A 23,887-nucleotide genomic window follows, 5' to 3' on the forward strand; every position below is an offset into this window, starting at 1 on the left:
TCTCTTGTTTGTGCATTTTAAATTAAAATCAATGATTTAAATAAAATATGAGTACCATAACTCTAAGCATTTCACATAACAAACCATCTAACCTTGTGTTCGACGCATAATATCCATAGTTGCTTTTGTGCCAAACAACCCCATATAACTAACACAATGCGAGTCTGCGGCATGTCATGTCACCTCTAAATGGTGCTGCCAGACGCAAAAACGCTGAGCGCGTTGTCTAATGTGCTTCGCAACCAATGAGCTCTTATAATATTTAAATTTTTCGCCAATTGCGGAAATGCAGGGGATATTTTACAACCCCACCATAAGTTCAAATCGCTCTCCTCTGGTGCACAGGAAGAGTGGTGCCACCTGTGCTATTTTTTGGTACTTGTATAATCACGTACAGCAAACGAAATGAATGCCACTTTAGGTGGCAGCTAAAAATACTCAATGCAGGCAACAAGATGTAGAAGCTGTAATGAACAAGATCAATAATATGCAGCTGATCCAAGTAGGCTGGAAACATGCAGACCATTTGGGCTACAAAGGCACCGTTCAATTCTCCTTCAGTTCAAGGGTAGCCTTCAGGCTAAAAATGTCATTATGGACCTTTGAGGTAGTCGTGTATAAATTACTGCGAGCACAAGAGACAAGATCAGTAGGAAATCAGTTTCTTGTGTGTTATGATTTGCTACGCGCACGGAAGTTGGAGACAAAGGCATGCAATGCACAGCGCAGTTAAACAATTTTATAACTGATTGCAGCTACAACATAGTCCTATGTAGCAGCGGCCAGCGAAGCTGATCTGTTTACGGAGCCGCTGATGTGCTAACGCGAATTAAGAATTTTGTTTTGAAAACGCAATTAGAAGCGTCGAGAGTTATTCGTTCTGAATTTTTGGTTGCGGGATTTTAGAAATTCATGTAGTCGCGCCACTATATATATAGTGGTACGGTATATATAAAGAGACGTTGCAATTAAACTTCTTTAACAGTGAACATAAAAACTTACAAGTGGTTCACATGTGAAGCGGCACCATTTCTCACCATGACGGTACAAATACTCAGCACGCTATCGCTTCATAAGGCGCATAGTTTTCACCTAATACCTAACAAGTACCTTGGTTCGTTTTGTAACCTTCCAATATTTTAATGCGAAGAAATTAAGCGGAATATATTCGTGAAGGATTTTTATAAAACACAGCTCGTCTTCACGAGCACGCTTAATAGGTAAGCACATGCCGTTCATAGTACAGCAGAGTGGAATATCTTGACGCCAGCACCACTGGACACATTGTTTTCACGAAAAGTAATATGCCCACAGGGCGAGGACACAAATGAAAGAGGGCGAAATGACAAACGAAGAGATTGAAACTGCACTGAAATAAACTCCTTATTAGAATAAACTCCTGCTTGGGCCTACTGTAGGCCTGCAGTATGTTCTAAATAAATAAATAAATAAATAAATAAATGACTTGAGCCATAAAAATGAAGAAACTTTAAGGCGGAGATAGCAGCAAGCGACTTCGTCGGTCCTCGAATTATGATTTTCTGCAGCATTGAATAGCGCTTAACGAAATTTGACGAAGGAACCTCTATATAAACCGGCCAAAGGAAAGTAGAAATGTCTTAAACATTAAGGAATAAACTATGCATGGCTGCCATCTATGGACACAAATTTCTTGCATCTCGCGCTACAAAGTGGTCAAGACGCATCTCGCGACACTGAGCGTGTCCAAACAAAGAGTACAAATGATTTCCCTGCGCTTCTGTCAGTTTTAAGGCTGCGTGCCGGCGTTTCAGAAGAAGACTTGAGAGGGACGGAACAAATGTAGCAGTCTGCTTGGTTTGACAGCATTTAAATGTTAGTTGAGAAGCTCACCTTAATCAGGAACAGCATGAAGCTCCCCTTGCCTTGAAACACCTTGAACGCGCAGACTGCACTGATGTAAATATTATCAGATTCACTGAATATTTGGCTTTGACTAAAAGCCCAAAATATTTTAGAAAACTAGCATTTAAAAATATGAGCTCCTTACAGCTAATAAAAATTGAATCACGGCGACAACAGAAATATTTATTTTAGCGATGCTGTCAAAGAACACAAATCATAAGCGGTGTTTTTTGTTGGGCCAAGAAAATGAGCATTTCAGTGATTGTTCACTAAGAGCCAAGATCAGCTGGTCGGCTGAAATACTGTATTGCTCTTTGGCGCACACTGTGTAATACAAATGAAGAAAACTGTTTGCTAAGCTCGATATAAGTGAAATGATGGACAAATAATGAAGCAAAGTTTACATATATGTTATTTTCTATGCACAAGTTCACTTGAAAAAAAAAATACATATTTTCCTATAATAATCACACAGAAACGCGGCATCCACACATTGCCACCTTTCCATCAATCCCCCCCTCCCATCCAGTGTTACGAGATGCTGCGTCAGACCACCCGGAAAACATTGTTCTGTGTGAGGACTACCGGCATCAAACAAATAAAATAGGAAGTGCTGAACATGCGCCTCTGAGATGGCGTAAGAGCAGGAAGAACATCTCGCTAAGCAGCGGCGTGAAGATGCGCAGCGACAGTGACACCGAGCCTAGCTCTCGCTATGTACATCCTGGCCTAGCCGAGCTGAGCCACTGCTGATTTTTAAAGCGTATTCTCTACCAAATGGCACTGTCTCTCAGTTATAGTTCTATCGCTTGATGATGATGTTGAAGCAAAAGCCTGGTACTATAGTTTTAGTTCGTATCGCAAATAACACACTTAGGCAATAAATAATGTGCAGAGAGCATGTGTCAAAACCGGAGCCTATACTGGTCGTTATGATATCGCCGTGCTATGAAACTTCATGTGAAAAGTGTGGGAAGGATCGGAACCTTAAAAAATATACGTTTTTTTTTTCGGACTGGTGCGAACGAGCGGGTATCCACCGCGCACAGACTCTGGATTTATAAGGATGTGCTAAAATTCCGTGACTGCTTCCTAGTCGGACTTCTATACATTGCGTAAATTTACTTGACAGCAAAACGTCCACCCATTTTGATCATTGTAGTAGCTCTGTTGATTTGCTGAAAAACTATTTTAAATAAATAGTGCATAAACTTTATGCGGCCTGCGTTGATACTTCTATTAAACCCGGCATTCATAAGACGACTAAAATCGCGTTGTTTTTTGACAAAGTCAACGAAAAGGGCTTTGTCTGCTCAATGTGTTTTTTGAGCTGGTGCACCTAGTGGCGTCGCCCGAAACTACCACTTCTCGGGAGCTGCGACCTAACGCGTTCTCCTGCCTCCGAGTCAAGCCCGCCGACCGACTCACCCGTCGGCCTGCTGACAGGCGCCTGCTGCGCCGTTTGAGTGGTACACGCGGCACTGGTGATGTGTTGCAAGTAGTATCACTTTCGTCGCACGTGCCAGTATCCTCTTGAACTGAAATCCTGCCTAGGCAGCTTCCGAACCAGTGAAAAGGAGCGACACTAAAGTAGGTATTTCCTCACTGTTCTAACATTAGTCGAGTGCAGCGAAAACACATATCTCACAATGCCAAATAGCACCAAGCACCGAAGAATGTCGAGCTGTGTGTCGTAGCCTTACTGAAAAATCTTCCACTTCTGATATTTGTGGGGCCATTTCGTCCACAGAAACTGCCAACTAAACTTTGTGACACTGCTAGTTCTTGGTCGGCGTTATTTTCAACGCCACTGGTGACCCCTTCTGCTTCCAGAATCCCGTAGGAATATATATAATAAAACCTAGAACTAATTACGACAAATTCACTATTAATTTCTCTGCATAATATTTGTGCAATTCATTACCGTTTAACATAAAGCAATCATCTAACATTCATGCTTTCAAGCGTAGCTTTAATACGTTTTCTTTCATCGCCGTAAATGATTTTCTTTATTTGATAAGAAACACTTATCACATATTATAGTATTTCCACTGTTTGACATTTATATAACACATTCCCAAATTAGGTATAATTTATATTTATGGCATCTTGTATTTCTGCGCGTTCTATATTTATATTAAATAACAGTTCCATTTTCACCCGCTGGTGTTGGTAGTTAATCATCTTCTTTTGCATACTTGTAACAGGACGTCCCCTGTGCAGCCTTCGGCTTTGGGATTTCCTCCTGTATTTACCATAATCCTTGTGTCCAGTCATTGCTCGTTGAACAAATTTTGATTTTGAATCTCAAAGGCGTCAACAGATGAGATCCTTTCAGGATAATATAGCGTCCGCTATATATGACACGAAGAGATGTATTGGGATGATCTATGCGTAAAACGAAATCTGCAAAAGGAGTGAATTTTTTTGTTTGAGAAGCCATTAAATCTTCGGTTGAACGAAAAACATCAGTTGCATGAAATTCAGACTGCGCACAAGAGGTATAGTATGAAAGGTAGAAAGCAGGGATGTTTAGAGAGAGAAAGAAAAGACAGGTGTAGGTGGTGTTAGGCCTAATATTCTAGAAGTGAACCTGGTGGGCAGGAATAAAAAGAGAACACGGGCACTTAAAATGCACATGAAAGACAAAGTAAATCACATAAAACCCCGCAAGAATGAAACGTTGTTCCTAAATGGAAACAAGAGGTGCGCTTACGCATTCAGTCTGTCTTCGAAATTTCTGAAGTTTCTACAATTTCATTTGACAGTTACTTTTGACATTTTGTGTAGCAAAGATAATAGTAGTTATTTATTGTCCCATATCTGAAACATAGTCCACAAGTTTCCCAGACATAAACCTCATATATTACTTCAGCGTTAAGTTATCCACAATATCATATAGCGTAATGGTCGGGTAATTCAGGCTTTGCAACAATACGAGGCTAGTTTTATGCTCCCACTCCGAGTTATTTACTACGCTAACGGTAGGAGCTAGGACCACTCGAGGAGATGGGCTGCATGATATCAGAGGCCTAATATATTGATTCAGTATTGTCTGTTTTTAATCACATGTTACACAGCTGCCCGGATGATAAAGAAAAACTGGACAAATACTGCGAGTGGAAAATTCCAGAGGACAGGATGACGACGTTTCCAAACTGTTGCCCGAAAAAAGTCTGCTACTATTACTATCTTACGCGGTACCCAGGTTTGAAACAAGCTCCTTCTCCACTGAATCAACCACTTTCATTTTAATTTCTAGCCTTGTACGACACGCAAATAAAATCATTTTACTTTTGATATCCGCTGAGTAGAAAGTAAACATAAGCAAACGAATAAAATATTTTATTTGTTCAGGTGTTTTTCTTAGCCAGTACTTCAGTAGTATTCTGCAGATAGCTGACAAAAACAGCACTCTGTCGTTTTTTACATGACCTGGATGTTTCACACAGTTTCTGGTGTTATTCATAATGATGCAAGAGGTGGCTGATCTTTTCACCAGAATGTGATTTCAAAACGCTGCCGGTGTGACAATTCGTGATCTGCTCTGGTGATTCGAGCTGGTGATATCTGGTGCAATTCATTCTGCTGGTATTAGTTCTGGGGCTCATCGGTTTTGGATTTCCTGGTGTCATTTGCCTAACGTTTCAATGCTGTGTACACCATACAAAAACGCAACTACTCAGGGAGCCCAAGCCATCGGCTTAATATTGGGAGTATTTTGCAAATGTAGTTTACCTATGTAGAGGCCGTTTACCTATGTATTGCCAACTCACTGCCAAGAAAATTGCTACAAAATTTGCTTTACGATGCGCGTCATCGATTATCAGTTGCACATATTGAGTGCTTCGGCTTCGCGCTTAGCAAAGACTTCTTTACAGCATAAATATAGGAAGAGATTTATACTCTCCTTCTATCGGTACTGCAACTTCGTTCTGCTGCTTGGAGCCGTATGCACCACGTAGGGCACAACCAATGCAGCCATAAAAAGTACGGCCGGGCCGTCCTTTATGGCGATATTGGCGATAATTCGGGTGCAGTGATAACTATTGGTGGAACGTATTATGTATTCTAATATCTTCTACATAGCATGTACTGGTTCATGAAATAAGCCTGCGAATAGAAGTCAAAGGCCGCTTTTTTAACTAAGGTTCAAGGTCAGTTTCTGCAGATACTTGGCTGCGCAAGAGACGAAAAAAAGCCGCAGCTGCTGCTTGCGGAAGCTCCCAACCACTACAATGTTCCGGTTAGTAGATGGAAAGAGAAACTGAATTGGTAAATTGCAAAAAAATTCATATATTTCCCACAGATACAATGGTCACACAATCTTTTCTGCTTAAATGAAGAGGCTCACGGGTCATCCATAAATAAAACCTATATAAAACGAGATGTTTGAAATCAGCATCGGATGACAAATAGGCAACAAAATAAATTACGTAATGCACTGCAGAGACAAGGAAAAACATCATAAATGTAGAGATTTTGGATGTAGCGCACCGCTTCGGAGCAGAAATGTATCACTGGAGATAGTAGGGCACACCTTAGAGACAAAGAACCATGAATAATTCGCGGACGGGACACGTGCCGCTATTCATGGTGTCTCGTCAAGAGGCACAAGGTTAATATGATCGATCTGACCGCTACTAAATGATCTAGCTGACCGTATAAATATGGTATTTAAAAACATTTAATACCCTAAACTAGTGCGAGCTGTTGTTTTCATAATGCTGTGGGTGCAAAATAAAGTAGGGGTACGATGTAAGTTATATATATGAACTATAGCTTTGAAGGCCTGATTTAATAAAGACGGAATTTCGTCTATAATATTACATGTAGTGTTACACAATGCCAAGTGACAATATCTGGTTTGCGATTTGAATAAAACTTGATAAAGGACAAGTTTATATTGGCAGGAACCTTTCTTAGCGTCTGCTTTTATTCCTAAAGCTTGAGCTAATTTATTTCATAACAAACATACGAGATTATCCCGACGCAGATGCTCTTAAATATCACTCCCAAATTCTAGACTGAACTATTTGAACTCGATTTCCACCTAAGAGTTAGCTCGTAAAATCTGCAACCTGCGCACTGCTTTCCCTAAAAAGCACATCATTAGTCTCCTTTGTGTTGAGTAGCCATGCATTCAAACAACAGCAAGAATAACGCTTGTGCAGCTTTTTATTGCTCGGAGAATACGTTAGCATTTTGAAATCGCAAGGTAGCTATTTTGTTTTTAGATACAGTGGAAATACGAGAGCAAGAAGTTTGAAACAGTTGTATGTCAAAGTGAAACCCAAGGCATATAGTAGTACTGTACCTTTGACAGAGTTTGCTTTTATTCCATACAGCGTTTTGATTACCGCTTGGTCAAATATGGATTTACTTCATATATTAGATACAAATTGGGGACTTGTCCTAAACAGGCCGATGATGAAATAAATACGCCAAGTAATTTCTGAAGCCACTCAATCATTTCGATCATTATTACGTAACCCCAAGTAGCACGACTTCAATGGGCCGCCATCAGCTCAATATTGGGGAAAGCCGGTACCAATATTGGGGCCAACAATGGTGTTTCATTTGGACGCTACCTGTTTCAAGATTCGCCTCAATCTAATTCACTGGCTTTCCTACAGTGGCCACCAATAGCAGACTTGCTTATTTATTGGCATACAGCCTCATTCAACGGATACTCAATATGTTACACCCAGGCATACCCACTGGCTGATATACAACGGAGATCAAGCAAATCTCACTGCCTATACATTGCTTGCAACCAGGCGTGATCACTGGATTGTAGGAACTGCTATCCAGCTAGGCTCACGGGCTGCCCAACATAGCCTACCCAAGCTTGTATCATTTGGCTTTGTATCATTTGCATCCATTATGGTTCAATGTTTGTTTTTATTGGTTAATTTTTGCTGTGATGGGTGCTACGACACAGATGTAACTATGGGCATCATGCGCCAAACACTTTTGAGTTCGTGCTTGGCAGGCATTTTACATGCAGCTAATAGTAAATATACAGCATGCCTAAAGTATAATGTCACGTAGGGGTGACAAGGTCGACGACACAAATGAAGGGTCGATGATTGCACTTAAGAAACTCTTTATTTGGGCTGACTTGCGCCCGCAAAAGAACTAAGCAACTCGGCGGCGGCGATAGCAGCAAACGTGCTCGTCGATCGTCGAACAAAGAATGCCCGTCACACTCGGCAACGCTCAATTTAAAGGCTGCACAGAACAATCTAGATAACGTCGCAAACAGCTACCAGCACGGGCTGGAACATTGTGGAAAGACACCCAAGTGGCCGGAACCTTCGAGACAGATCTCGGTGCATCTTGAGCTACAACAAAACTGATAAAGGTATGACTCGCGACATCGAGCATTAACAAACAAAGATTACGGAACTGATACACGGTCCAGAATCAGAGTGATAAGCCTGTATGCCGCCGGCTGTTAAAAAAACAACAAATACTGTTTTGAAGGTTTCGCGGCATTACTCCCCCCTTAAAAAACATCGCCTCGATGTTCCAAAACAAAGCAACTTAAACATAAACACTGCGAACTTTAAACACCACAGATTGTTTATCGTGCGTAATAAGGCTTCAGTCGTACAACATGTACAATTTCGGGGCGTGCGCGTCGCCGTTGTGATGCTGAAGTTCCGTCGGGAATGACTTCATAGTCCAGTGGTCCGACGCGGCGAATGATTTTGTACGGCCCAAAGTATCGACGCAACAACTTTTCACTAAGTCCACGACGGCGAATTGGTGTCCAAACCCACACTTGGTCCCCTGGATTGTACTGTGCGTGGCGTCGTCGTAAATTGTATCGTCGGCTGTCGGTGCGCTGTTGGTCCTTAATACGCAGCCGTGCGAGTCGTCGGGCTTCCTCTGCACGCTGCAGGTAGGCGGCGACGTCAAGGTTGTCCTCGTTGGTTACGTGCGGCAGCATTGCGTCGAGCGTCGTCGTGGGCTCCCTGCCGTACACAAGCTTAAACGGGGTCGCTCTGGTCGTCTCCTGGACTGCCGTGTTATACGCGAAGATCACGTACGGTAAGATGGCGTCCCAGGTCTTGTGCTCAGCGTCGACGTACATAGCGATCATGTCCGCGATCGTTTTGTTCAGGCGCTCCGTAAGGCCATTGGTCTGGGGATGGTACGCAGTTGTTCGTCGATGGCTTGTGTGACTGTAGTCCAGGATGGCTTGCGTCAACTCTGCCGTAAACGCCGTTCCCCTGTCCGTGATGAGCACTTCTGGGGCGCCGTGTCGCAAGAGAATTTGTTCGACAAAAAATTTGGCGACTTCTGCCGCGGTACCATTTGGTAGTGCTCTTGCTTCGGCGTAACGGGTAAGATAGTCAGTGGCCACGATGATCCACTTGTTACCCATAGACGAAGATGGAAAGGGGGCGAGGAGATCCATCCCAATTTGTTGAAAGGGCAGGATTGGGGGCGGAATCGGGTTTAGTAGTCCTGCTGGTCTGATCGGCGGCGTCTTGCGTCGTTGGCACTCACGACACGTCTTCACGTAGTGGGAAACTTCGGCAGGCAGTCGCGGCCAGTAATACTTCTCCTGGATTCGACGCAACATGCGCGCAAATCCGAGGTGGCCTGCTGTGGGCTCGTCGTGCAACGCCTGCAGAATTTCTTGCCGAAGGGTTTTAGGCACTACGAGAAGCTGCGCGGTCTTGTTGGGTGCAAAGTTCTTCTTCACGAGGAGGCCATTGCTTAACGTGAAGGATGATAAATGTCGCCTGAACACACCAGGAGGGGAAGCGGTCTTTCCTTCCAAGTAATCGGCTAGCGCTTTCAGGTCAGGGTCTGATCGCTGTTGTTCTGCGAAACTGCTGGCGCTTACCGGTCCCAAAAAGGCGTCATCGTGATCGTCCTTCGGGGGAGAATCGACGGGAGCGCGGGATAAGCAGTCTGCGTCGGAATGCTTCCGGCCCGACTTATAGACTACAGTCATGTCAAATTCTTGAAGTCGTAGGCTCCATCTGGCAAGGCGGCCGGAAGGATCTTTCAAATTAGCCAGCCAGCATAGCGCGTGATGGTCGCTTACCACCTTGAATGGTCGGCCGTATAGGTATGGACGAAACTTGGAAGTAGCCCAGATGATCGCAAGGCACTCCTTCTCGGTCGTCGAGTAATTTACTTCGGCTTTTGTGAGAGACCTGCTAGCGTAGGCGATTACTTTTTCCTGTCCGGCAGTCTTCTGGACGAGAATGGCTCCTAGGCCTACACTGCTCGCGTCGGTGTGAATTTTGGTCTCGGCGTTTTCATCAAAGTGGCCAAGTACAGGAGGGCATTGCAGGCGGCGCTTAAGTTCGTCGAAGGCTTCTTCTTGCGGCGCTTCCCATTTAAAAGGTACGTCAGCCTTTGTAAGCTGCGTCAACGGTTCGGCGATCCGCGAAAAGTTTCTGACAAATCGTCGATAATAAGCGCACAGCCCAAGGAATCGGCGCACAGCTTTCTTGTCGGCAGGCGGTGGGAATTGTGCGATTGCAGCTGTTTTCTCCGGGTCTGGGCGAATACCGTCCTTGCTAACGATGTGACCTAGGAATCGGAGTTCTTCGTAGGCGAAATGACACTTCTCTGCTTTTAGCGTTAGCCCCGATGACTTGATGGCTTCCAGCACTGTCTGTAGTCGTTTTAGGTGGTCTTCAAAGTTTGACGAGAAGACAACAACGTCGTCCAAATATACCAAACAAATTTGCCACTTCAAGCCTGCCAGGACTGTGTCCATTACTCGTTGAAACGTGGCTGGTGCGGAGCAGAGGCCAAATGGCATCACCTTAAATTCATACAGGCCGTCCGGTGTGATGAATGCGGTCTTCTCGCGATCTCTTTCGTCGACCTCAATTTGCCAATATCCGCTCTTCAGGTCCATCGATGAGAAGTACCTTGCATTGCAGAGCCGGTCGAGAGTGTCGTCGATGCGGGGAAGCGGGTAGACATCCTTCTTCGTTATGCTATTCAAGCGGCGGTAATCAACGCAGAAGCGAAGTGTGCTGTCTTTCTTCTTGACCAAAACGACTGGTGCCGCCCAGGGGCTGTTCGATGGCTGGATTACGTCATCACGCAGCATTTCCTCAACTTGATCGCGAATGGCCTGGCGTTCTCGCGGCGATACACGATAAGGGCTTTGGCGCAGAGGTCGGGCGTGTTCGTCTGTTATTATGCGATGCTTGGCCAGTGGTGTTTGTCGTACCTTCGATGACGATGAGAAGCACTCCCAGTAGCTTCGAAGCAGACTGAGAATCTGGTCTTTCCTGTTGTGGGTCAATGCCGGGTTGATGTCAAATGTGGGCTGACGGAATAGGTCCGGTGCGTCTTCCAGCGTTTGGTCGTGGAGGGAGAATACATCTTTGAGGTCCGCTAATTCGTCGAGAAAGGCGATCGTCGTGCCCTTGTTGAGATGCCGGTATTCTTCGGTGAAGTTTGTTACCAGAACCTGAGCTTGACCTCTCAGGAATTTCGTGATGGATCTTGCGATGCCGACACCTCGTTCTAAGAGCAATTGGAGATTTCCTTCGACGATGCCTTCAGCGGTTTCGATTTTGGCGCTACCTACGCAGACTGCGATACTTGATCGGGGCGGGACGTTCAATTCTTCGTCGAGGAAGTTTAGAGGGATGTGTTGCATCGACGTCGTCGTAGCAGAAATAGCTTTGTCTGCAGAGAGCTTGATGAGCTTGGATCGCAGGTCGATGATAGCCCTATGTTCATTTAGGAAGTCCATGCCTAAAATCACGTCGCGGGAGCACTGCTGCAAGACCACAAAGCTGGTGGGGTAAGTACGCCCATTTACGGTTATTATTGCAGTGCATCGTCCCGATGGAGTAATCAGGTTGCCACCTGCGGTGCGAATCAGCGGGCCGTCCCAAGCGGTGGTAACCTTTCTGAGCTGAGAGGCTAACGGTCCACTAATGACTGAATAGTCAGCTCCGGTGTCTACTAGGGCAGTGACTCTGCGACCGTCGATATCAACTTTAAGGTCACTTGTTCGCGTCCTCGCATTGCACGTGGGCCTTGGTGTCCGATCTCGGCTCCGTCGTTTCTTCAGGTCATGGCCGGGGCATACCGTTGTTACTTCGCTGGGCGGCGGTGTCTGCTTGCACTTTGGTCGTGTTGTCGTCGATGACGTCGTGTGGAGCGGCGGTGAAACGGCTGCGTCGTCGTTAGTGGTCGTCGGCGGCGGAGGATCTTCGTCTTTTCGCCGTTGAGCAACCTCACCTTCAAAGGTTGCTCTGTAAGTTTCCCCTGCGCGGGCTTGGGGACCTTCCCCGCATACTCTCATCATAGGTACGGCCTGGCGACGCAAAGCGGGCCCTGTACGGCGATGGAGATCTGAACCGACGGCTTGGTGTCACAATCTCAGCGCTACGCAGGTAGTTGTCAATTTCTTGTGGTCGTTCACCTGGGCGTGGTCGTGGAGCGTCGACTGCAAATCCGCGGAGACCGATTCGTCGGTACGGGCAGTGCCGCAGAATGTGGCCGGCCTCACCGCAGTGGAAGCATAATGGCCGGTTGTTTGCAGTCCTCCAGGCGTCGCACTTCCTGGGGTTTGGGGGTCGTTGGTAGGCTTGGCGGGCGGGGGCCAAGGGGCGGTTTTCAGGAGCAGGACGGTAGCGGCGAGGGCTGGGAAAGTCATCACGTCGGGGCGGAGGGCGACGTAATGCACCAGCGTAGTTCATCGCTGTTGCCTCTTGTGCTGGAACAGTCGCAGCCGTCGCTTCAGGAACGCCCAGTGCCTGCTGGACTTCTTCACGGACGACGTCCGCGAGCGTCGCCACCTGGGGTTGTTGCGATGATGGCATCAGTCGGCGGAGCTCCTCTCGCACGATCTCCCGGATGAGGTCCCGAATGTTCTCTCCGCTTGTAGATGCGCTGGGGAAGTGGCTTGAATAGTCTGGTTAAAGTGGTCGCTCGAAGTGGCGCATCCGGGTGTCCAACGTCTTCTCGATGGTCGATGCTTCAGTTTCAAATTATTCCACAGTTTTCGGCGGGTTCCGGACAAGCCCCGCAAAAAGCGACTCTTTAACGCCTCGCATTAAGAATTTTACTTTGTCATCTTCGGTCATGTTAGGGTCGGCGCGGCGAAACAGGCGTTTCATCTCCTCTACGTAGGCCAGGACGGGCTCGTTTGGTAGTTGAATTCTTGATTGGAGGAGGGCCTGAGCTCTTTCTTTTCTGACAGAACTTGTAAAGGCCATCAAGAACTGTGCTTTGAATATCTCCCAATCCTTGAAAGAAGTCTCGTGATTTTCAAACCAAATTCGGGCATGTCCTTGAAGAACAAAGTAGACCTGCCTGAGTTTCGCAGCGTCGTTCCAGCCGTTGAATTCTGCCACACTATCGAAAAGGTCCATCCAGTCTCCAGCATCTTCATCCGGCCGTCCATGGAAGCAGGGGGGCTCACGGGGTTGGACGAAAACAACCGGTGCTGTAGGCTGGGCCATTGTCAGCGTCGATGCCTTCCGAGATCGAATGGGGTCAGGCAGCAGACCGTGTTCGGGTTGTAGGCCTTGAAGGCGGCGGCTGGCTCGGTGACCTGTAGGCTGGTCTTCCAGGGCGACAGGAACACGGCTTGGGTCTTCGCTTGAAGGATCAAAGGCAGCACCTCCACCAGATGTCACGTAGGGGTGACAAGGTCGACGACACAAATGAAGGGTCGATGATTGCACTTAAGAAACTCTTTATTTGGGCTGACTTGCGCCCGCAAAAGAACTAAGCAACTCGGCGGCGGCGATAGCAGCAAACGTGCTCGTCGATCGTCGAACAAAGAATGCCCGTCACACTCGGCAACGCTCAATTTAAAGGCTGCACAGAACAATCTAGATAACGTCGCAAACAGCTACCAGCACGGGCTGGAACATTGTGGAAAGACACCCAAGTGGCCGGAACCTTCGAGACAGATCTCGGTGCATCTTGAGCTACAACAAAACTGATAAAGGTATGACTCGCGACATCGAGCATTAACAAACAAAGATTACGGAACTGATACACGGTCCAGAATCAGAGTGATAAGCCTGTATGCCGGCGGCTGTTAAAAAAACAACAAATACTGTTTTGAAGGTTTCGCGGCAATGACATACATACAAAAAACCCAGAATGGTTCGTTGCATAAATATTTATTAGGTGCGCATGTGGTACATTGTGAAAAGAAACTTTGGGCAGAATTCTTACAGACCTCCAGGACTTCACCTGTGGTGGGGTATATTAACAAGGTATCGGCAGGTTCCATGTAGCATGAAGGCACAGCATTAATGGCAGATTCAGGTGTCTCCTAAGCCAGCACCTCTACCCAAGTAGCACAACAGCTATGAACAATACCGACTCAGCATCGGAAAAAATTGGCGCAAATATCGTATCTTTATTGGCATGCGACCGAAATGCAATTTCGAACGAATATGTAGCTGTGCTAAAAACAGATGTAGGGCTTATATTTAGCCATTAAACATGCCGGCATACCTACAATGCTGGCTTTCCAGTTTCGAACAGATAATTCTATATATATATATATATATATATATATATATATATATATATATATATATATATTAAGGGGAAATGAGGGTGCTCGTTATAATACATGAAAGAAAGAAGCCAACAGTCGGCGAGGCCAAGGAAAGCGTTGGGGATGGTACTTTATGTCTTTTTTTTATTTTAATGTTTACTTGGATAACCACAGAGATTAGTAATGTAATATGTTTAGGGGAAATATAATTAAACACAAAGTAGAAGAAAAAACATTAAATAAAACATTCAAATAAAAAAAAGACATAAAGTACCATCCCCAACGCTTTCCTTGGCCTCGCCGACTGTTGGCTTCTTTCTTTCATATATATATATATATATATATATATATATATATATATATATATATATATATATATGTATTCCTGTTGACTGGCGGCTCTATACTGGCAACCAAACCTCATTTGTTGGCTCTCGTATCTCCCAAACGCGTTAGAATGAGTTCAAAATAGCGCTGTAAGATTCATTCATGCATCATGCTCGTATAACATCAGCGTTTCATTTCTAAAAGCAGAATCCGGTTTATTAACGCTTTTATGTCGACGTCGCCTTTGCAGCCTTTCACTGTATCACGAGTTCTTTTTTAATCCCTTATTCAAGCACCCTACGTCACAGCAGCAGCACGCATATCTTATCGAACTAGCCATTCGCTTCAAGTTGCGCGCCCGCGCGCCCGGATCACCACCTTCACTGCTTCATTCTTCTTCCGAACTGCCACTGATAGGAACGACCTTCCCCACGAAATCGCTGCTACTACTTGCCCATTTTCGTTTCAGCAAATTGTATCTGACCATTTGTGTCAATAATTACTTACCATTATACTTACTGTTTCTATAATCACCCACCCCTTACGTAATGCCCCCACGGGGGACGTTTAAGGTAATAAACTGAACTGAACTGAACTATCGTGATATTTGCCATCAGATGTTCTTCAATGACTTCTGAATATTTCCATTATCTCAAAAAATTGGTACCGCAATATTGGTAGGCCTAGCCTGCATACTGTCATGCATAAAGAGTATCGGGATTTATATATTGGATTCATGTTTTCTTGCCAATCCGTTGCTTGGAGACATTTACATGCATAGGGCTGTTTCTTCAACTCATTTGAAAATGCACTGGAACCAAACCAGAAATGAGTATTGTGAATGAAATATTTTTATTCAGCAATAAAAGACTGGGCATTTGGTCTAGAGGCTTGAGTAAAATATGGTGCGGAAGTTCTGGCTGGTACCAGGCTCTCTGAAAGGCCGTGTGGCGGTGCGGGAGAAGCAGACTCTGTATTCAGGTTGCTGTTATGTTCGGAGTTTCCTAAAGGCGCAGCCGGTATTGTTCAAGATAAGGTCAAGGAACTATAATGGTGAGCCGTTACAGATGCCGTCTGAGAAAACTCAAACAAATGTATCCTTCAGTCTCTCCCAATGCCGGTTGCTGCACGAATTCATCTGGTGATGAACACCTGTATTTAACCTATGCCGATGGCTTCTTTGTAATCGATATGGTATCTGCAGAAACAGAGAAAATTAAAACAAATGCACTGTTTACGCAGCTCCCAAGGCTCAGTTATCGTGTGTCATACCTCCGTCAGGAAGACCTCAGCAGCAGTCTGCCTGTCGCAAACTTGCAGGACGGGTAATATAATGTAACCTTATTCATTTTTTGGAGCGAAGTTTCTAAGCTTATAGTAACACTATTATGAATTTTTTTGCGTTTTGGCGTTATAAACCAGCACTGGATGGGAACACTGATCGAAATATAGGAAGCTCGTGGTACAGTAAGCATCAAGGACAGTTATTTTCTTGCAAAAAATGACCTCCTGGGCTGCAATATTGAAGTCACCCGCGTGCGAATGTAGTAAGTATGTCACATGTTACATTCCTTCTTTATTACCACGAATGCACAAAGCTGAGGGCTTTCCGGCTCTTGAGCGGATCATATAGCGTCGAGCAAACGCAAAACATTAGAGGGAACAAAATGTAGAAAAACTGGACGTAATTACTTTCAGGCCCATGCAAAGTTCGTGGGCAGCAACGGAATATACGGTCATAATACACGTGAAGAGATCCAAGAAGGAACATGATTGCGTAGTTTCGTGGAAAAGAGACGATGTGACAGTTTGACTGCTATGAGGCATTGGACACCCGTTACGCTTTAAAGAGTAAAAGCTCTATTGGAATGTACTAAGCGCTGTGCAATAAAGAGAAAAGCAAAACTATTATAAGCTGAAGAGAAGTGTAACTAGCTTATATAAAGCATTACCTGCTAATGCTCCAGACAGCTTCGAGTGGCTAAAGGCTTGTTTTTTTTTTCTCTCCATGCTTCGTCACGACAGCGATGCTGATGATACTTAACGTATTGTATTGCAGTCGCCGCAGGGATGGAGAGAGCAGTTCCAGATGGTGCTGACCCTGAAAGCAGAATTTGAGATTAGATGGGCGTTGCAAGCAAAAAGACATGAAACCTTCATGCAGAAGCGTACCAGTCTAAATATTTTTGGTCATGCAAAATGCAGTTGGAGCTAACCGAATTCTATGCGAATATCAAATATTGAGTGATCAAGTGTGCGAACCAGTAACACATCACCGTGTATGTGTAGGCTCCGAGTCTGATTAGAATAGTAGGAGTAATTTTCTTTGCAAAGCAGACCTCAAACCAAAGGTCGCACTCAACAGCCTTCAAGCTGAGAAATTCTCGCCAGACTACAGCAATTTATTCCAGAAAATTATTACGTTCGCTTAATAACATCTGCGCATTTTTTGAGCTAGCCGCATCTGTCAAGGACGCAAATTTAATATTGTTATCTGGTGTCCTATGCTGGCATTCAGCAAGTGAGCAACGAAGTGTCTGAGTGGCTTTGACAAACACGGCGTTGTGTGTAGTTGAACAGTTAAGTGGTGCCCATCGATTCCGAAGTAGTGTTGCCCACTGGTGCGTGATTTTCTGTTTTCCACTCGTCCCATCTCTGTTCGAGCTGAAATAATCGATCCCGTACATCAAGCTGGATCTCCGCAGTGGACGCCACGTCACTACTGTCACCATGCCCACAGACGATTCCCTCGCTACGGTCGCCTCCTCAGCTGTCGTCATGCTCAACCCCGGGATCCGGGGACGCTCTGTGGTACCGACGACGTTGATCTGGATGGTGGGTTGATTCCCTACGAGCGAGTATGCAAGTACAACTGCTGGCATGCAACGCTCATGCCGGCAAATGTCATATTTTATTTGACCAGAACCGCACGCATCTGGTTTGAAACGCACGAAAAACGAGTTGACATCTTCGGACTTATGCAAACGAAAGCTTAAAGACCTCTTCGGCAAACCTATTCGACGCTAGCTTGCTGCCAAAACCCGGGATCTCGCGCCCAAACTTCTTCCGAATCCTATATTTCCTACATACAAGACGTCATATTCCTGTGCCGAAAAGTCGACTCGGTCGTGACTGAGGAAGATAAAGTGGGCCATACACTAAAGGGCATAGTCGACTACGCTTCTTACTCCTCTTGTGCAAGGACTGTTCTACTGTGGACTCAGTTCTTCAGGTGTGCCGGCGCTTCGAGCAGGCGAAACAAAAACGCATATGTCACCGTTTTGACCGGCTGCCGAACACAGCGGCTAGCTCGTCCAGTACATACTGCTTACTCTCCGTCAGCCTTTCAGTCAGACTAACATGACCCGTATCGTCCACCGCAAACTTGAGGCCATGGCTTCCGCTTTTTCTTTATCACAGGTGACGGACAACACCCTGCCTACGGTATTTTTATGCAGGCTGTTGTTCGCCAGGGGGTTGCTAATATGGGCATCTCTATTGGCCAAGCCCCGGACACCATCGACTATAACTCAACCCTTCCTGTGATCTCTGCTGCCTCTATCCCCAGCTTCATGCCCAGATACCGCTACCGCGATCCTAATGACTGGCGTACCACTGATCATCGCCCAATCTGCTTCACGTTTTCCCGTTTTGGTCATATCTCCCCTCACTACCGCAACTGCTGGTGCTTGCTGTCATGCCCGTTCTACTATGTTAATCGCAGTAGAGTCTCTGCACCGCGCCGTTCCTTGCCCCCATCTGACCTGCCCTGTGCTGATCTTATTCCACCTGTTCGCGCTTCCAGCCGGTTAGTTTCCCCAAACATGTCAATCCCGCTTTCCTCTTTCTCGTCGTAATTCTTCGGCGTCCTAAGCCGGCCGCTTCTCGAAAAACTAGACAATGCAGCTCCTGGAGGTGTCGCTGCATTCGCGACGCGGACTGAAAAGCCTCTGTGGACCTTTGCCCCACTATTTAACTTCATCGAAGTACTTGTGAATGGTATTCCTGCCTCTGCCCTTATTGACATCGGTACCCAACTCTCTGTTCTCAGTTTCTCGTTTCGTCGTTGCCTGAAGAAAGTCGTGGCGTCTGCAGTTTCGCCCACCGCCTGTGATGCCAATGGCAGCCCTGCTGCCGTGCTTGGCATGTGCACCGCCCGACAAACCATTGCTGGTCGTCACACCAGTCTTATGCCCCATGCTTCAAGAATTCCCGCATGACCTGATTCTTGGCCTTGACCTCTTGACTGCTCACCTAGCCCTTATTGACTGCACAACCAGCATTATACGCCAGTACCTTTGCAGTTTCGGCCATCGAGAAATCAAAGTTATTGGCCACTTTGAATGCGGCTGGTGTTCAGCCTGACCCCGATAAGATTCGCATCACTTTCACCTAGTGATGTTCGAAATTTTATCGGTTTCTGTTCGTATTTCCGTCGTTTCATCCAGAACTTAGCAGCCTTTGGTCCCCTCTCACCGCTCTATTGAAACAAAGATGCACCTTTCTCTTAGGGCCATGACCAAGCTGCAGAGTTTTCCGAACTTATCGCTGCTCTCACCAATCCACTCGTCTTGGCCTATTTTAACCCTTCGGTCCTTACCGAACTACGCACTGACGCAAATGGTCACGGCATTGGAGCTATCCTCGCTGAGCGACACCACGGACGCACAAGAGTGATTGCGTACGCCAGCCGCCTACTGTCTACAGCAGAACAACATTACTCTGTTACAGGGAGGGAGTACCTAGCTTTTGTTTGGGCTATTGCAAAACTCTGCCGTTATTTGTTTGGTCGACCTTTTACTGTTATCACGGACCGCCATGCCTTGTGCTGGCTTTCTCCACTCAAACACCCTACTGGACGTTTGCGACGCTGGGTGTTACTGTTGCAAGAATACACCTTTTTCGTGGTTTATACGTCTGATCGGATTCACCAAGATGCAGACTGCTTGTCCCGCCACCCTGCCGACCCTCTTAGCTCTACGGACTGTGACAATGACGCATGCGTCCCGTATTTATCGGCCTTTCCCTACATAGCCGACGAACTGCGCCTGGACTCTGCGCTCCGGTCTACCATCGACCATATGACTACCGACCAGTCTCATGCTGCTCTCGCTATGTTCGTACCTAAAGGACACGCACTATACCGACGCAATTTGCGACCTATTGGCGCCAAGCTCTTCCTTGTCGTTCCGAAACATCTGCGCTCCACCTCCCTGGAACACTTTCAAGATGCTCCCACCGCTGGACATATTGGCTCTCCCCTCACGTATGACAGCGTGCGCCGACGTTTTTACTGGCCGGGTCTCTATCGCTCAGTCCCGCATTATGTGGCCGCATGTGGGCTGTGCCAGCGTCGAAAAAAAGGACAACCCGTATTACCATCTTGACACCTGCAGCCAATCTCACTACCTGATCCTTTTGTGTTGGTGTTGATTTGCTTGGACCATTCCCAGTCTCTGCCTCGGGCAACAAATGGATCGCCGTCACGACCGATTATGTTACGCGTTTCGCCATTGCCCGCGCGATCCCGATTAGATGCGCTACAGACGTCGCTGATTTCTTCCTTCACGACGTGATTCTACAACACGGTGCCAATCGTCAACTACTTACGGATTGTGGTAGCTGCTTTCTCTCCAGAGTGGTTGATGAGCTACGTCATGTGTGCACCCTCCGCCAAACATTTACCGCCGTCTATCATCCTCAGACCGACGGCATCACAGAACGCCTCAGTCGTTAGCTTACAGGTATGTTGTGAATGTATGTCTCCGACGACCACCGCGATTGCGACAATAGTTTACCCTTTGCAACATTCGCTTATAACTATTCTAGTCATAATACCGCTGGCTACTCTCCCGTTTATCTGTTCTTTGGCCGACACCCATTCCTTTCCTTTGATAGATCGTTACTCGCTACTGACGCCGCCGCTAGTACTTAGGCTCGTGATGCCATCTCCCGCACTAATGATGCTCGCCGCATTGCTCGCGACAGGCTCTTTGCCTCCCAAGGCTCTCAGCAATCCCGTTATAACAGTCGCCAACGCGAGGTACACTACGCTCCAGGCTCTCGTTCAGCTCTGGCTCGTATCCCGCCTGGTGGGCTTGTGCGAAAAACTTCTACCACGCTACACATGCCCCTACCAAATCTCGCGCCGAGTCACCGACGTCACATACGAAATCGAACCTCTGAACAAGAAGTCATCTGCACCACGACCTTCCGACGTTGTGCATGTGAAACGCCTTAAGGCGTCTATTCACGCCCTGCTTCGTTTACCTAGTACGCACCGGGACTGTGCTTTTGCGGAGGGGGTAATATTATCTGGTGTACCCTGCTGGCATTCAGCAAGGGGAGAAACGAAGTGTCTTGTTGGTTTTGACGAAGACGACGCTGAGTGTGTAGTTGAGCAGTTACGTGGTGCCAATCGATTCCGGAATGGTGTTACCCAGTTTGCGTGATTGATACTCAACAATATAAAAAAATACTAAAATATACAGCAAATGGAGCCCAAATTTTGCAACTATTAGTGAAATACTCCGAACTAAGTCGGCTGATGCTGAGCGAAAACAAACTCTGTCGAAAATTGTTTGCTATGAGTTTACGGTAATGGCGTAAAAATGATAAACTATTCCATATGTTTTGCTTTTGTATGCTGCCCCTTAGCCATGGTGTACTAGAGCCTGGAGCACGAAAATTTTGTAGAAGCGAATATATGGTCTTGCATGCAAAAACAAAATTAGGATATGCTCAGGATCGAAAAAAAACTGCTCACTGGGAATCAGGCAAAGAGCTTGATGAAAAGCAGAACTAAATAATTAGAAATTAAAATTTCATCTGCTTAAATAATAAACGAGCATTTGTGTACCCTTGGAGACGAAGCAGGGATAAATTATTATTAATTTGCATTCTACAGCTCGCAAAACTTTAGGCCAATAATATGCATACAAAATTCAACATTTAAAATAGAAACAATACATATACTCACTCATTTGGCAGCTGGACATAATAATCGTGTAGAAGGAAAGTAAAAATTTGGTTGGCTTCATAAGAGAATTGGGTCCAAAAGGCACATCCATTACCCACCGTCGAATTTTTTTCTGTCGGCCGCGGCGTGCACGTGTGCTGGCACGGAGCACAGTGGGAGCGTGCAGCCTGGGTTGTTCGTAGAGGATGAGAGGGAATAAGGGAGCAAAGAGTGCAGCAAGAGTAAGTAAACCATCGAACGAGGCAAGCGCGTTCCGCGAGCAGTACCATGGACAAAAAAGGGGAGTTTTGGTGAGCCAGTACTGCTGCCAGGTGTCTTTATTGCTTCAACAAGTTGGGGTTATAGATGAGGGGAAGGGCGGAGGAGGCCAGTGGTAGAGAAGAAGAAGGCGTCCATTGCGCGTTGGCGGCGAGTGCATTGTTAGCACTCAGTCGTTTCTAAGAATTCGCGAGACAAGATTTTTCGTCTTGCTTTCAGGTACACGCGTCTTGGCAGATAGCTTCTGCTGGAGCTGACCGGCCTAGAGCGCCCTAAACTCAGCAAGGTTCGTAATTACCTACACTTTGCTTGCGAATCAGAAAATATATTTAAAAAAATTGGAGACTGGGAAGCTGTTACGTTACTGCTATAGAGCGCATTCAGTTAACTTAGAACAATGTACTGTCAAATATTACTTCATCGAACTTGTTAGGCTTAAATGTAAAGAACGGGCAAGAACACGCTTTAGTGCAGTTTGTCTTTTCATTCTACATTCGCCTATCTGATAAGAAGTAACGATCGAGAACAAACTTTTTTTGACATATTTTTTGTGAATAGGCTTATAGTTATCTGCGCTGTTGTCTGCAACAGTAAGCAATAACAACATTATATGTCTCTGAATATGAACACATTTGTATTTTGATGAGGTGTCCAGTCCTGGCATATGCGTATAGCTAACAATATTAGTAATTTATTTCTTACAAGCTGAAGAAAAAAGAGAAGCGGGATAGCGCGCAGCTAAATGTGCCCAGAGTATTGAGGAGCAGCTAAAACTCCCCAGAAATTTCATCAGAATAACATCACGTGTGAGCCTGCCCGAGACGAACTGACCGCGCTAATGACGTCAACATGTTCTCTTTCTGCATAAATCCAAACTATTTCTTCCTTATTTTTCCTGATTTGTTACAAATTTTTTGATTGCGTGCAATGATGCTTGTCTTAATCTTTATTAATGTCACTTTCCCATTGCCTTCTTTCCTTCTGTTTTAAACTATGTTGATTGTATTATTTTGTCTGTGTCTAGTCTATCGCCATACTTGTAAAGAAAATCGTCAAATGTAGGCTGCCGTTGTTTGTCGACATGAAAAAATATACAAAATCAATCAGCAAAATATCTTCAAATATACTTCGCACACAAAAACAAGGACGTGAAGGTACACATAATAAGCGCAAGTTCGCGACTGAATTCACACAATGGAGACGCATTTTTGTTTTTGTTAGCAAAGGTAGGCATGGTTTGTGTAGCTTCCAGGCAAGCGCCACAAGCGGCCATTTAAACACACGCCACAGGAACCTCATATACAACACCCGTCCGAAACCTGACACATACGTTGGCAGGACGCTTCAGCAGTATTGCCCAAAATAAAATAGTTTGGCGCAGCTCATCTACACAGTTTGCAGCTGTTAACAATAAATAATCCCAAGTACATCAAAGGTGTTTCTCACGCACGCTATGCGGACAGGCGGACAGAAAAACAGTAATTGCTGTTGTCAACACCCTATTTAAAAACGGCGCAGTAAATTTGTAGATGGTCACATTTCTAGACAGCTGCAATTTGTAGAACTCTTTGAGGGCTTATTTTAACTAAGATTCAGCTCTAAATATTCAATTTCGGCTCTACTATTCATGTGCAAGAGTCACGATGATCACCTAAGCGGCTTCAACTGTCACGAGGTGTTTCACAACGCTCCATGAGTCATTGCTTTACTGGAGAAATCTTTACCTTTCGCGTTTTGATTCCGAAATGAAGAAACGTCCAGATAAAAAGCTAACGCATAAGTTATATTTTTCATGCACTGTGTCTGTCTTGCGCGTGTAATCACATGACTATAATGGTAAACTTCGGTGCGTATGTCTCGAAAACCACACGTACACTGAGAATATAGTAGAATAGAGTGGCCTAGGGATTCGG

General features: G+C 45.7%; 1 protein-coding gene across 1 annotated transcript in view; it reads left to right on the forward strand.

Annotated features, from left to right (window-relative positions):
• LOC146194714 (uncharacterized) overlaps window positions 1-5,174 on the forward strand; it is a 361,541-nt gene extending 356,367 nt beyond the window's left edge. The window contains exon 17 of the mRNA XM_084597512.1: window positions 4,965-5,174. Coding sequence (XP_084453638.1) covers window positions 4,965-5,139 — 175 coding nt within the window. The 3' untranslated portion in view covers window positions 5,140-5,174. The remainder of the gene's footprint in view (window positions 1-4,964) is intronic.
• The last annotated feature ends 18,713 nt before the right edge of the window (window positions 5,175-23,887 follow it).

This window comes from Amblyomma maculatum, chromosome 3, assembly GCF_055883805.1.
Source record: "Amblyomma maculatum isolate TAMU_Amacu chromosome 3, ASM5588380v1, whole genome shotgun sequence".
Classification (NCBI taxonomy): domain Eukaryota; kingdom Metazoa; phylum Arthropoda; class Arachnida; order Ixodida; family Ixodidae; genus Amblyomma; species Amblyomma maculatum.